This window comes from Bos taurus, chromosome 2, assembly GCF_002263795.3.
Source record: "Bos taurus isolate L1 Dominette 01449 registration number 42190680 breed Hereford chromosome 2, ARS-UCD2.0, whole genome shotgun sequence".
Taxonomy (NCBI): Eukaryota; Metazoa; Chordata; class Mammalia; order Artiodactyla; family Bovidae; genus Bos; species Bos taurus.
This window is the reverse complement of record NC_037329.1, coordinates 120,344,215-120,356,324: the sequence shown is the minus strand read 5'-3', so window position 1 is coordinate 120,356,324 and position 12,110 is coordinate 120,344,215. Positions and strand designations below refer to the sequence as shown.

The 12,110-nt window shown below is 54.0% G+C and overlaps 1 protein-coding gene across 5 annotated transcripts in view; it reads right to left on the bottom strand.

Annotated features, from left to right (window-relative positions):
- The window catches only part of PHC2 (polyhomeotic homolog 2), a 114,437-nt gene that overhangs the window by 37,561 nt on the left and 64,766 nt on the right, over positions 1-12,110 (bottom strand). For 2 of the 5 annotated variants that reach the window (XM_059875717.1, XM_024976356.2), the window contains exons 2-7: positions 11,678-11,896; positions 8,894-9,052; positions 7,770-7,847; positions 7,159-7,323; positions 4,698-4,850; positions 3,339-3,651 (exon numbers count right to left, since the gene is read on the bottom strand). In XM_059875717.1, the coding sequence (XP_059731700.1) occupies positions 3,339-3,651; positions 4,698-4,850; positions 7,159-7,323; positions 7,770-7,847; positions 8,894-9,052; positions 11,678-11,842 (1,033 nt within the window). In that variant the 5' untranslated portion in view covers positions 11,843-11,896. Of the gene's footprint in view, positions 1-3,338; positions 3,652-4,697; positions 4,851-7,158; positions 7,324-7,769; positions 7,848-8,893; positions 9,053-11,677; positions 11,897-12,110 lie in introns of those variants that run through there. The other 3 variants (XM_024976365.2, NM_001192908.1, XM_024976369.2) reach the window with 3 other exon arrangements.

The following is a 12,110-nucleotide window of genomic DNA, read 5'->3' as shown; positions in this document are numbered from 1 at the left end:
CTCTCCCCCCCCCACACCAACCCAGGCCCTTGCTGGCATAAGGGACCTTTTCTATTTGCAGAGCCTAAAGAAGCCCGTTGCCAAGGTGACAGAAGCAGGAACAGCAGGGAGCTTGCCATGGGGGGAGGGGCTTTGCCCCTAAACAGCTGTCAGTGGGAGCAGTCCCAGCTGGGACTGCAGCATTTGCCTGCTGGGGAGGGAATGGCCCCCAGAGAACACATTCCTCTCTGCTCTCCCCCCCCACCCCCGCCACTGCCCCCCATCACAAGTCTCCACTGGTTACTTTCCCTGCGGGCAGCCAGCCAGCCAGCTCAAAAAATGCTTCAATAACAAACAAAAACCTGCCACTCCGCTCCCCAGTCCCTCTCTCTCAGTCTCTCTCTCTCTCTCTCTCATACATACATACACACACACACACACACACACACACACACACACGCACATGCGCACACACTCTGATCCCTGCCATTCATTCACAGTGTGTTGGCTGGGCAGGAGGCCAGAAGTTACCTCCTGCCTGGGGAACAGTGGCGGCCCAGGGCAGGTGCTGCTCCTGGCCATCCCCTCCCCACCCCCATCAGGTCAGGAGAATTATTTCAGACTTTTTTTTGTTCTAGAGGCCCTGAAAGGATCTGTTAGCATCTTAAGCCTCCCTGCTGCCTTCCATTCGGGCTGTTGAGGGTGGGGAGTAGAACCATGGAGAGGAAGGGGTGGGAGGGGAAGGGAAGAACTGGGGGGACAGTGGGAGGCAGGAACAATGCAAAGCCTACTGATTCCTGTCACTGGGGAGAGAGTCTTTGTGGTCTGCAACTCACAGCTGCTCCACAGAGAGTTCTTGTACTGCCTATAGCCACATACTGTTAGTCTTAGGCCACAGCTGGGGCCCTGGGCCTCGGTCTGTAACTCATTGGCCTTCCCTTTTATCAGGCTCAAGAGAAGAGAGCCCTCTGCTAGACTGTAAAACCCAGAACAATCTGAGAACCACGAGACTCTTTGAACTTTGGGTCAGGAATAAGAAAGGCCTAGGAAGCCCTAAAAGAGCTGAAAGAGGCAAACACGGCTTGATGATTAAGAGCGCACTGTCTGACTCAGCCAGACATGGAGTCGGTTTCCAGTTCTGCCACGTAATACTGATGTGACCTTGAGTGATATTTATAGTAATTTCTTGGGTAACCACTCTGAACTTCGGCTTTCTCATCTGTAAAATGGATGAAAATATCTACGGGGGTTCTTCTGAAAAGCAGAAGAGGTGGGGTACATAAAAAAGCCCAGCGTATTGTCTAATACACATCAGAGGTTTTTATCAGTGCTGGTCCCCTTTGTGTTCAGTTTTCTTGAGGCCCCAGGGTTGCCTAGGAGCCTTAGGAGGAAACCTAAGAACTAGTCTTTCCATTGAAGGGTCCTTAGAATCTGGGGGGTGGGCGCTGGATTAGATCTAGGCAGGGGTTACATTTTGACCTGGGTAGAAACGGGATTCTCAGGAAGTCTTGAAATGCAGATGTAGCTCTATGGTTTGTAGGTTGTGTGAGGAGGTAGGAGAAATGTTAATTTGGGGTCCTTGCTTTAGTCTCAGCTGATATCAGCTCATTTTAAGACACCCCACCTCCCCCTACCCAGACTTTACCCTCTGAGCCTCAGTTTATTTCTCCATAAAAGGAAGAAGCTGGACTAGTCTCTGGAGAAAGCAATGCCAGACAGGAAGAAAGGCTCGGAGTCACAGGGCGGTTAGGCTTCTACAGAGAGCTGCCTGCCTCAGCTCAGAGGGTCCGCTGGAGGCAGAGACCACCTCTGTCCTTGAAGCCTCCAGAGGGTGAATAAAGGACCTGAATTCAGGCTCTTCTCGGTTCACATTACAAGGCTCTACCTACGCCTCTGTCGTCTGTCTAGAATGTCTTCCCGTCCTTTGTTGGGGAGACGACTCCTGCTTCAATATCCAGTGCCATTTCCTTGGGGGCAGCACCTCTGTCCATCCTGCCTGGCACAGAGGTGTCCATCTGGGCCCCCCGTACCTCATACTTACTCCTACAATGGCAATTATGAAATTGAATGGATTTGCTTAAAAATCTACCTCCCTCCTTTTGATTGCACCCTCCTTTAGGTGAGAAATCACATTTTGATCATTGTGGTTAATCTAGTAACAAGCACAAAGTAGGCTCTCAAGAAAAATAAAAACGCAGGTTAGACTGGATGGTAAAATGGTCTGGGTGAGGACGGAGTGGGAGTCGTTATTTCAGGGATGTGACCAGGGTGACTCTATCTTTAATGCAAGGTCACACGGTCCATCACTACATTTCTGTGCTATAAGAGCTTGGTCTTCTTCCCAAGACTGATTAGTCTGGCTTCCAGGGCTGTTGGCAGATTTCCTCATTAAAGATTGCCTTCAGTAGGCAGCGCTGGGAGAATTTTAGCAGCAGAGAGAATCTAGCCCTAGGGAATACTGATTCATCTTGTTCATATAATTTGCCTCATAAGTAATCTGCTGGATTATTACTTTTTTAATCTGCAAGGTTTATTCTTGAGTACCACTCTTACTGGCAAACCTTTCTTGGCTCCTCTCTCCCAGGCTAGATGGTGCCTCTGTGATCCTCCGGGGCTCAGAGCTAACATCTACGACAGGCTGCACTCGTCTGTCTCTCCAGACCCTGCCCACCTGGGAGGCAGGGCCCATGTCTTATTTATCTCGGCACCCCCGGAACTGGCAACATAACCAACGCATATTAGTCAACAAATGTCTGTTGAGTGATGAGAAAATAAACTTCTCACTTCCTCATCTCCCTGTGTGGTTCTTACATGCCTCTGGCTAGCCCCTATCCTTTTTTTGCTGACTCTTAGAGAATTTCAAAATACTGTAACTGCCAAACCTCCACTGCCTAGGTGAAGAGCTATGATTTGGTACCCTGAGAATCATGGTACCCATTGTGAAGAAGGTCTTATTTGGGATTGCCCTGGCGGTCCAGTTAAAACTCTGTGCTCCCACTACAGGGGGCATGGGTTTGATCCCTGGATGGGGAACTAAGATCCCACATGACACATGGTGTGGCCAAATAAAAGAAAATTAAATGATGGACTATTTATATGAACAAGGTTCTCCTCTTAAAAAAAAGAAAAAGAAGGTCCCATTTATTTCCACTAACATGGCTTCCTTCTTTAAAGCTGGACAAGAAGCATGAAACAGAATCTGGAGCTGAAGAACATCTCAAGACTGTAGAAGGGGAAAGAGAGACCCATGGCTGACATCTTATCTTGCCCATGGGAAATAGGAGAGTGTGAAAGTTTCCCCCTGACCCATCGTCCTTCTGAGTTTTCTGGGATAGGATCCTTCCTCCTGGAGTGCTTACCTGGTGCAATGAGCGGGTGGGTAGCCACGGTGGGCACCATCCGGCTGAGCCCAGCCCGGCCCTCCAAGCTCCCAGGCACACTGCCGTTGCTGTCTCCTCTCTTGAGTGGCTCTGTCACACTGTCAGTTGTGCCAGACTTGGCACCTGCAGGGGAACCCTGAGCAGTGTTTCTGCCCTGTGATGGGGTAGGCAGAGGCTGGCTACCACCTGGCGTGGGCTTCAGGGCCAAGCTGGTCAGGACAGGCTGGGTGGGGGTAGGGCCCGAGGCTGCTGCAGCTGGTGTCTGCTGTGATCGGAGGGTCAAGTTCTGTACCTGGAAAAGAGGGGTCTGTAGGAGTCCAGAGAATGTGGGTGTGAGCAATGCCGACACATTGTTCAGACAGGGAAGGAGTTAGGGATGGATCCAGGAGTGCTGAACGTGAGAGTTGTTAGATCGTAAGGAAAGCGAGAGAGACGAGACAAGGGGCTGAAGGAGAAACCAGGAGCAGAGTTTCTCAAGGGGACAGACAGAGTGCTGGTCATTGGATTCATCTGCAGAAGAAACTAAATTCTGAGCAGGGATGTCTGCCTTGGCTGGGGCAGGCGGGGGCAGGGAGGCCGGGGCTGCTTCTCCCTTCTGTTACCTCCCCTCCTCCCCCAATCTATCAGGATGGGCTGTGTACCACTTAGAATCATGGCAGGGCATGGGGCTTCCCACACTGGGAAAGGCCAGGGCAAAAGTGAAAGTGAGTCGACCAGCAAGGTCTCCCAGGTGAAGGATTATCCTGTCCTGAGGATCGGGTTTACACATCAGGACGGGCAAGCTGACTCAACTTGGTCCCTGGCACCCTCTGCTGGACACACGGAGGCTGTGCCAGACTCGCGTCTGACCCCCATCCTTTAGATGGGGCTGGTTCCTTCCCACCTCCCACAGAATCTTTACAGCCACAGCTGTGTCTGTGTGCTCCCAGCAGAAAGAAGGGACCTAGGACTCATCCTTGCTCCCTCTTGCATGTCGTTTTTCCTGATTCCTAGAGCTGCTAGCATGTGTAATCAGAGTGGAATTTTCCTCTTGAAAAGCAATGACAGCAGAGCTCATCCTGGGGAGGGTATAAGGTAGTGAGGGCCACCGGTTCTGGCAATCACACTTGCTCCTGCCCTGTGGTCGAGGCCCGAAGCAGGGTCCGGAGTGGCCGAGGCCTTCTCAGAGAGGAATCAAGGAGTGAGTCTAGGGGTAATGGGACACCGTCTCCCACCTGCTTTCCTGGAGCACCCCGAGACGTCCAAAGCTCCTCCAGGGCTCGGGCCCAGACCCAGCATCAGTGCCCCCTCGGCAGGGGTCCCCACCCCCCTGCCCGCCCACAAGCATGGAATCCTCACCTGGGCAGGGGTGGGGGGCCGGGCGGGGGAGCCAGTGCCGAGCTCAGGCTGCACGGTAGCGACGGTGGCCGTGGGCGTGAAGATGAGCTGAGGGGACAAAGGAACAGTGCCGCCTAGGCTCCTAGCTACCTGCACCAGGTTACCTGGCTGGGCCTGGAATCACAGGAAACGAGGCGCCTTTTACCTGCCCACTGTGGGCTCAGCCACAGGACACGACAGCTCAGCCAGGGAGCAGACGGGGTTGGGGGGAGGAAGCGGGGGAGGTGGGAGAGGGAGAGAATCCAGGGGTGCCTCCTGAAAATCTCAAGAGGGCCCTCAAGTCCTGATCCAGGCCGGGCAGGGAAGGGCCAGGGCTAGGGGGCTGTCCTGGGGCTGCACCAAGTCAAGTGTACTTCAGAAGCCTCTGCCAAGAGCTCACCCCAGAGAAGGGGCCAATAGTGATGGCCGGACACCCTCAAGTCCGTCTCTGCAGCATCCTGGGGAGCAGGGCCCCTGGGCTGAGACAGATGCCCTGGAACCATGTTCTAAATCTCACCTGCAAGTTCTGTGGCAGCCTGAATGGGAGGGGAGTTTGGGGGAGAATGGATACATGTGTATGTATGACTGAGTCCCTTCGCTGTTGACCTGAAATCATCACAACATTGTCTGTTAATCAGCTATACCCCAATACAAGATAAAAAATTTAAAAAAAAATCTAACCTGCTCTGGACTCTAGGTGTGGGTCAGAACAGGACTTTCTGCCAGAAGGGATCAGATTAGATTCTTTTGCCCATTTCTTAGTCAAATTTAGATTAGGCTCTGTGTGTGTGTGTGTGTGTGTGTGTGTGTGTGTTTATACATGCATGAGCAGAGACAACAGTGCTAGAGGAACCAAGAGGAACCAGGTTGTACTCGTGTCTACATCTCCTTGCATGGCGCGCAGGGACTGAGGGTCTCTGTGCGACACTCCCACCCTTGTGAGTCCAGCTCTGGACATGTATATGACAGCATATCTGCTCCTCTGAGTGAGGGCACCCCACTCTGGGGAGGGAGGTGGCCAGGCTCCAGGGCTCCAGTGGGAGCAGTTGAGCCAGAGAAGGGATGGGGTGAACTGAAGACAGAGCAGGTGTGGGTGGTGTCACGTGGGCTGCCTGGCTCCCTGGAGAAGTGGAAGCCTGGTCCCCATGGGTGTCTGAGGCTACTCCCCAGGAATGGAGCTGCACCTCAGTGAGTTCAGAGTCAAGAACTGACGTGCTGGAGCAGAACCAGAAAAGTTCCCAGCGTCAAGCTCTGGCCACAAAAACAAAGCAAGGGCTGGGGCCATACAGCCTTCAGGATGGTATGTCAAGGAGCTGGAGGGAGAACAATTCAGAGCAGGGCTGGGAGAACCGGACTCAGAGTGGGCTGAGCCCAATCTAGACCTAGACCTGCCTGCTTCCTTGGGTGAACAAATACTGCTGCTTTCCTGGGAAAGTCTGCTTAATTTTAGGAACCCCTCAGCTTCTTATGGGCCTCTGTACCTCTTAGGGACAGGTGTCAAGGCGGGACTCTAGGTATGTGTGTGGAGGGCTGATATTGTACATTCAGCCCGAGCAAGCCCACCTGATGAACGTTTGACCAGGTGGCCCTCATGGGAATGGGGGCCCGGCTGGGAATGCAGTGGTGGCAACACAGTTCCTGGAGCTGGTGGCCGCCTTCACCACCTGGGCTGGAATGCACTTTTGGCCCTGAACTGCTGCTGCTGCTGCTAAGTCGCTTCAGTCGTGTCCAACTCTGTGCGACCCCAGAGACGGCAGCCCACCAGGCTCCCCTGTCCCTGGCATTCTCCAGGCAAGAACACTGGAGTGGGTCGCCATTTCCTTCTCCAATGCATGAAAGTGAAAAGTGAAAGTGAAGTCGCTCAGTCGTGTCCGACTCTTCGTGACCCCATGGACTGCAGCCTACCAGGCTCCTCCGTCCATGGGATTTTCCAGGCAAGAGTACTGGAGTGGGGTGCCATTGCCTTCTCCATGGCCCCGAACTAGTGGTGGCCAATCCCTGCAGGACAGTCCCAGCGGACTAAGACCCCACTTCTGTGGGGTATCGGATGTTTGTGCACTTGCTTGTCTTACGTGTCTGAGGGGACAGACCACCTGGGCACAGACCCTTGCGTTCCCTACCGTAACTAATTTTAGGGAGTGGTTTCTGATAAGAGGAGGATAATTCTGTTTCATTCTCAGAGGGAAAGGAAAGGAGGCACCATGGGTAACTTAATTTTGGCCTGGAACCCTACCTTTCTTTGAGTCATGGAGCCACTATCAAAGCTCCCGTCAGCCTTCCAGGCCGCCTTCTTTATGCCACCCCTGCTTTCCTACCAACTGTCCGCCTGGTGCTTCTTCCCCACCCTTCTCTAATTGCCACCCTTCTTTAATCGCCCAGCTCCCAACTTCTCTGCCTCTGTCCTCTTGGCTTACCTGAGCCATGGCCCAGGCTGGGGACTCACCATCTGTGCCCGGAGATACATCTGTGCTTGGCTTGCAGTCAGGGCTGGAGAAGACGTGTTGCCCAGAAGCACGGCCTGCTGGGTGATACCTGAGGCTGCTGCCGAGTTGACGCTCTGAGCCCGGTTGATGAGCTGGGCTGCTGCTGGGGAGGCTGCCAGGTTGATCTGAGGAGAGAGACGCGTGCAGTAGGAAATGGGTGCTTCTGTGGCTTAACTGCACCCCTTCATCCACTTCTTTCTCTCCACCTCCTCTGTTCCTTGGTGAACTCAGCCTTCTTTAGGACCAGCTCTGATTCTTGGGTCCTGGATCTCCCCCCAGCACTGCTGCATCTCTGGCCTGTGTGCAGTGCTGTCGGAAGGACCCCATGGGAAGAGGGCTGAGCCGTGAACCAGGAGCCCTGACATTGTAAAGATGACAGGGAGTTACAAACAGAAATTAGAAAGTGGCACACATTTTTTTTTTTCTGGAGAGAGTAATGGATTCCAGCCATGATTCTACATGACTGAGGATTCACCACCGTTGCATCTGGAGGCTCATGAGCATTTTGGGCAAAGAGGAAGGAAGTGGTCCTGGAACCGTGGGCTTGGCCTGCTGCTCCCACCCTACTTACCGAGGATGACTGGGTAGGGGCCTGTGCGGACACACTGCTGCCGGAAGTGCTCCCTTGTCTGTTGGCCACCAGGCTTGCCTGGGAAAGAAGAATCCTTGTCACTGAGGCCCAGATCTCCTCCAGCCAGGCCCTCGGCCCTCGTCCACCATGGGATGCACTGCAGGGCAGTGATGAGGAGTCATGTCCTTACTCTGGCTCATCTACAGGCCCTCAAGCAAGTGCCTCGGCTTCCTCTTTTATACAGTGGGGACTGCTTGCAGGATTGCCGAAAGGCTTACATGAGGCCGAGCATTTACACAGAAGCACTCCAGCTGTCAGCAAGGACCATCACCCATGCTTCCAGCTTTCTTCAGCCCCTCACCCCGCCCCACTCTATTATACCCGCCTCACAGGCTCCCACGTGGCGAGCTGGGCACAGACTGTCTGGAATGTCCAGCCTGTGCCCTCCCCTTGGCCAGCTTCCTCTCATTCTTCAGTTCCTCCAGCAGACATTCATTCATTCACTCAATGTTCCTCTGGCAGACATTCATTCATTCATTCACCGTTCCTCCAGCAGATAGGCCCCCACCCACCCCCGGACTAAGGTGGGCCTCCTTGTTACTCCTCTTTGGGACAGGTTGTCAGCACTCTGGTATTTAGCTACTTTGCTTTCTTGTCTATTTGGGTTTCTGTCTACTTGCTGTCTCCCCACCACAAGCTCCAGGAGGACAAGGTCCATGGTGCACCCAGGGCTGACATGAACTCTGGCATACAGTAGGTGCATAAGCATTCTGTTGACTGGATGACTGAGCTCTTCTCAGCCACTGAGGGCAGACAAGTGGGCTGCATGGGTGACGGCCTTCTCCTGTGGATGCCTTCTCGCACCCTCAGTCCCCTCCCTGAGGTGTGGTGTTGTGGTGAGGCAGGCAGCTGGCAGTCCCTCCTTGAGCCTCTGCTCGAGAGCTCTGTGGACCCCAGGGGAGGTCCGAGCCTCCCAGAGCCTCTCTCCTCATCTGCTGAAGGATGCAGATGACAGTGGTGCCTACTTTGCAGGGGTTCCAATGAGGAGGCAGTTAGAGAATGTGTGGGAGGGGCGGGGCACCTGCCTCCTCCCCCACTTCCTTTGGCGGCATCCTCGGTCTCACCTGCTGCACGGCCGCCAGGCTCTGGAGCTGGGCGCTGCTGAGGTGCTGCTGCTGCAAGGCCGCCGTCTGCAGCATGAGGTGCTGCTGCTGGGCTGCATACATCTGCTGCAGGTACTGGGCCGCTGTGCTGGGCTGCCGGTGCAGGGCCTGCTGGATCACCTGCGGAGGGTGGGGCGGGGGAGGGAAGAGCCCCTTCTGCAGTCAGGCCTGCTCCAACCCCTCCCCCCGAATGACCAGATCTGTGATCCCCACTCGCCAGGAAGCAGGGGAGATGGCTGTTTGCACAGCTCCACACGTTCCCACCTGATCTATTTCCACCTCTCTTCAGGGTACACACTCCCTGTTCTGTCCGGATACGGGCAGCACATGCCCCTCCAACAACGCTCAGGTCAGGAGACAGGAGACCTGTGCCACCGGGTCCTATGGCAGGCTTGTTAGGTACCCTCCCCACCACTCTGCAGCCTCAGATGAGAGTAACAGGCCCACAGGGGTGATGAGGACAGAGGGAACCAAAGCTCAACAAGGCAGAGAGGGGGAAAGGGATGGGAAGAAAGACACAAGCTGGAAGTGGGGGCCTGTTCCAGCCAGCCAAACTAAAATCTGTCCAAGGGCAACACCCTCCTGGCAGGGTCTGCCCCCAGCTGCTGAGAGGTCCTACTGGTCCCTCAGGAGCCTGTCTCTCTGGCCTTGCGGAGCAGGGATGCTACAGCCACAGAGATGCTACAGGTACAAGGGTGCTGCTGGAGCCGTAGGATGCTGTGCTCCTCTTTTACTTTCTCCCTCCTTCTCTCCATTGCTCCCTCTCTCAAGCCACCATCTCCCGCTAGTCTTACTGCTATTCCCTCTTTTCGGATGGGACTGGTTGAGCCACACTCTCTGGGAAACAACAAACGGCTGCTCTTTGATCCCCTCCCAGTCTCCCATTCCTCAAAGCCTCTCCTCCACCCTCAGGAACAAGGAAAAGCAAACACCTGTCCTCCAGCCCCGAGACCCTGTATCTTCTTCTCTATTCTCCTCCTTTCTTCCTACCTGGTCACTCTCCTGCCATCTTCCCAGGGTGGGGGGTGCCCTACTTGGGCCCTGGCCAGGCTTTGGCCCACTTCCCACCCTTATTCTGCTGAATCCCTTGGCTACAGGGCTGCTCCCACCCTGGGTTCTGCCCCCTGGCAGTGAGCCTCCAGTCTAGCTCTCTTTGGCTCAGAGTGATTTCCAGGGGCTGGTGGCTCTTGGACAAAATCACTTTGGGGCTCAGATTGGGGGTTTTATAAAAACAGGCTGATATCACAGATTCTCCATGGGCTCTGGGGTCTCCCCAGATACCCTTTCCACATACCATCTCCTCCATATGCTTCCTTCAGTGCACTTTCCCCTCTGAGGTTCCTGCTTTACATGTACTCAGTTCTTCTTATACCTGTTCTCCCCGTAATTCTTTCTCCTTATTCCCTTTATCTAGCCTTTCTATTTTCCTTAGACTCTTAAAAGCACCTCCCAGCATCCAGATAGCAGTGGCAGAGACAGACTCTTCCTCCCTGGAGGATGTGAACGAATGGAAGTAGGAGGCACCCCACTGGTTCTGCTTGGGTGTGGAACACAACTTCGGGTCAGTCCACTTGCCAGAGCAGAAATCTCAAATCCCTTTTGCCTGGAATTGTGGTGAGGGGCAGGAGGGGCAGGAGGGCACCTCCTAATGTCAGCAGCTAGAAACACGCTAAAATACTCATGTGCAAAGGGCCAGGGGAGGAGGCTCTGGAGGAGGCGGCAAGGATGGAAGCGTGGTGCTATTAAGTGTGAGATAGCTAGGAGAGGAGACTCCAGAGTATCTAATGGGGTCTGCTCTAGCTAGACTTCTCGGGCTCTCCCACCATCTGCTGTGGCTTCCTCTCCATCCCCTAATCTGGGCCTAGGGCCAAAGCAGGGTAAGGACACTCATCTGGTACATTCAAACTGCAACAACGAAGCCATCAGAAAACACATTTCTCTGCTGTGGTCTTTCTTTTCTGCCTATTTTATCCAGGAACTTCAACCAGACATTGTAGGGAATAAGAACACAGGTTTGGGATGGGGGTGAGGGGTGAGGATCAGGTTCAGCATTCTTGTCTTTACCTGCATGACCCTGGATAAGACACTACTTTCTCTGAGCCTCAGTTTTCTCAACTATAGAATTGTGCCTAATAAGAACCCTCCTCCCAGCTGGAGGAGAAGATAAATAGGCAAAATGCTTTGGACAGCATGCGGTGCCTGGCAGATGGCAGGCAATGTGCGGTCATGACTGCATTTTGGAACAGTGTGTAGTCACCCAGAAGGCCTCACGGATGACATTTTGCAAACCACTGCTTTAGGGAAGAAGGCAGAAGGCTGCAAAGACAAAGGGTTGTTTGGGGGTCCTTTTTGGTCCTCTGTGTGTTAGAGACTTCGAGTTGCCATGGGGCAACGGTCACTTAGATAGTGGGTCTAGGTTGCAGCTGAGCTGATCCTGATCATTTTCTTCTGTTTGCTAGTTCCACTTGTTTGCCCTTAATAATTTCACATGCATCTCCTCCCCACATGGCCCTGTGGTGTCTGAGTCACCAGGTAAGAAAGGCATTTTCTGGCTCTGCTAAGTATTTCCACTCTCCCCAGACCTCCTTGAGGGAACCCATCTCGCATCACTGCTTCTCCAATGATGCACAGACATCTGCCACTAACATACGCCCTTGTGCCCATTCTTGACTTAGCACCCTGGCTGTCCGACCGGACCACGCCAACACGTCCTCCTGGTTAATGAGTAGTCAGGTGGCACCTTACCTGCACAGTCTGCCGGTCAGGAATGCCGCTGTACACAGAAATGTGGGGCCCCGTGGGCCGGCCACTGCCCCCACCACTGCTACTGCTGCTGCTGCTGCTGCCGCTGGCACTGCTGGTGACACTTGTGCTGCTGGGTGTATGGGGGACTGGCAGCTCGTCCTCCATGGCCTATGGGATGGCACAGTCAGGGTGCTCAGGTAGCGGATGAGCAGGCAGGTGCTGGGAGGAAAGAGGCAGAAGGGAAATGCTTAACAAACTAGAGAACACACAAGTAGGCATCTGTCGCCCCCAGCCTGTGGTGGGACCTCTTCTGAACCGAGGTCTTGAGCCACCCCTGCCATCAGGACAAGGCTCGCGAGGCGAGATGTGAAATCAGGTCAGCCCGAATCTAAACCTTATGATCTGTTATTCTGCTCGGGGAGGTGAAAGACAG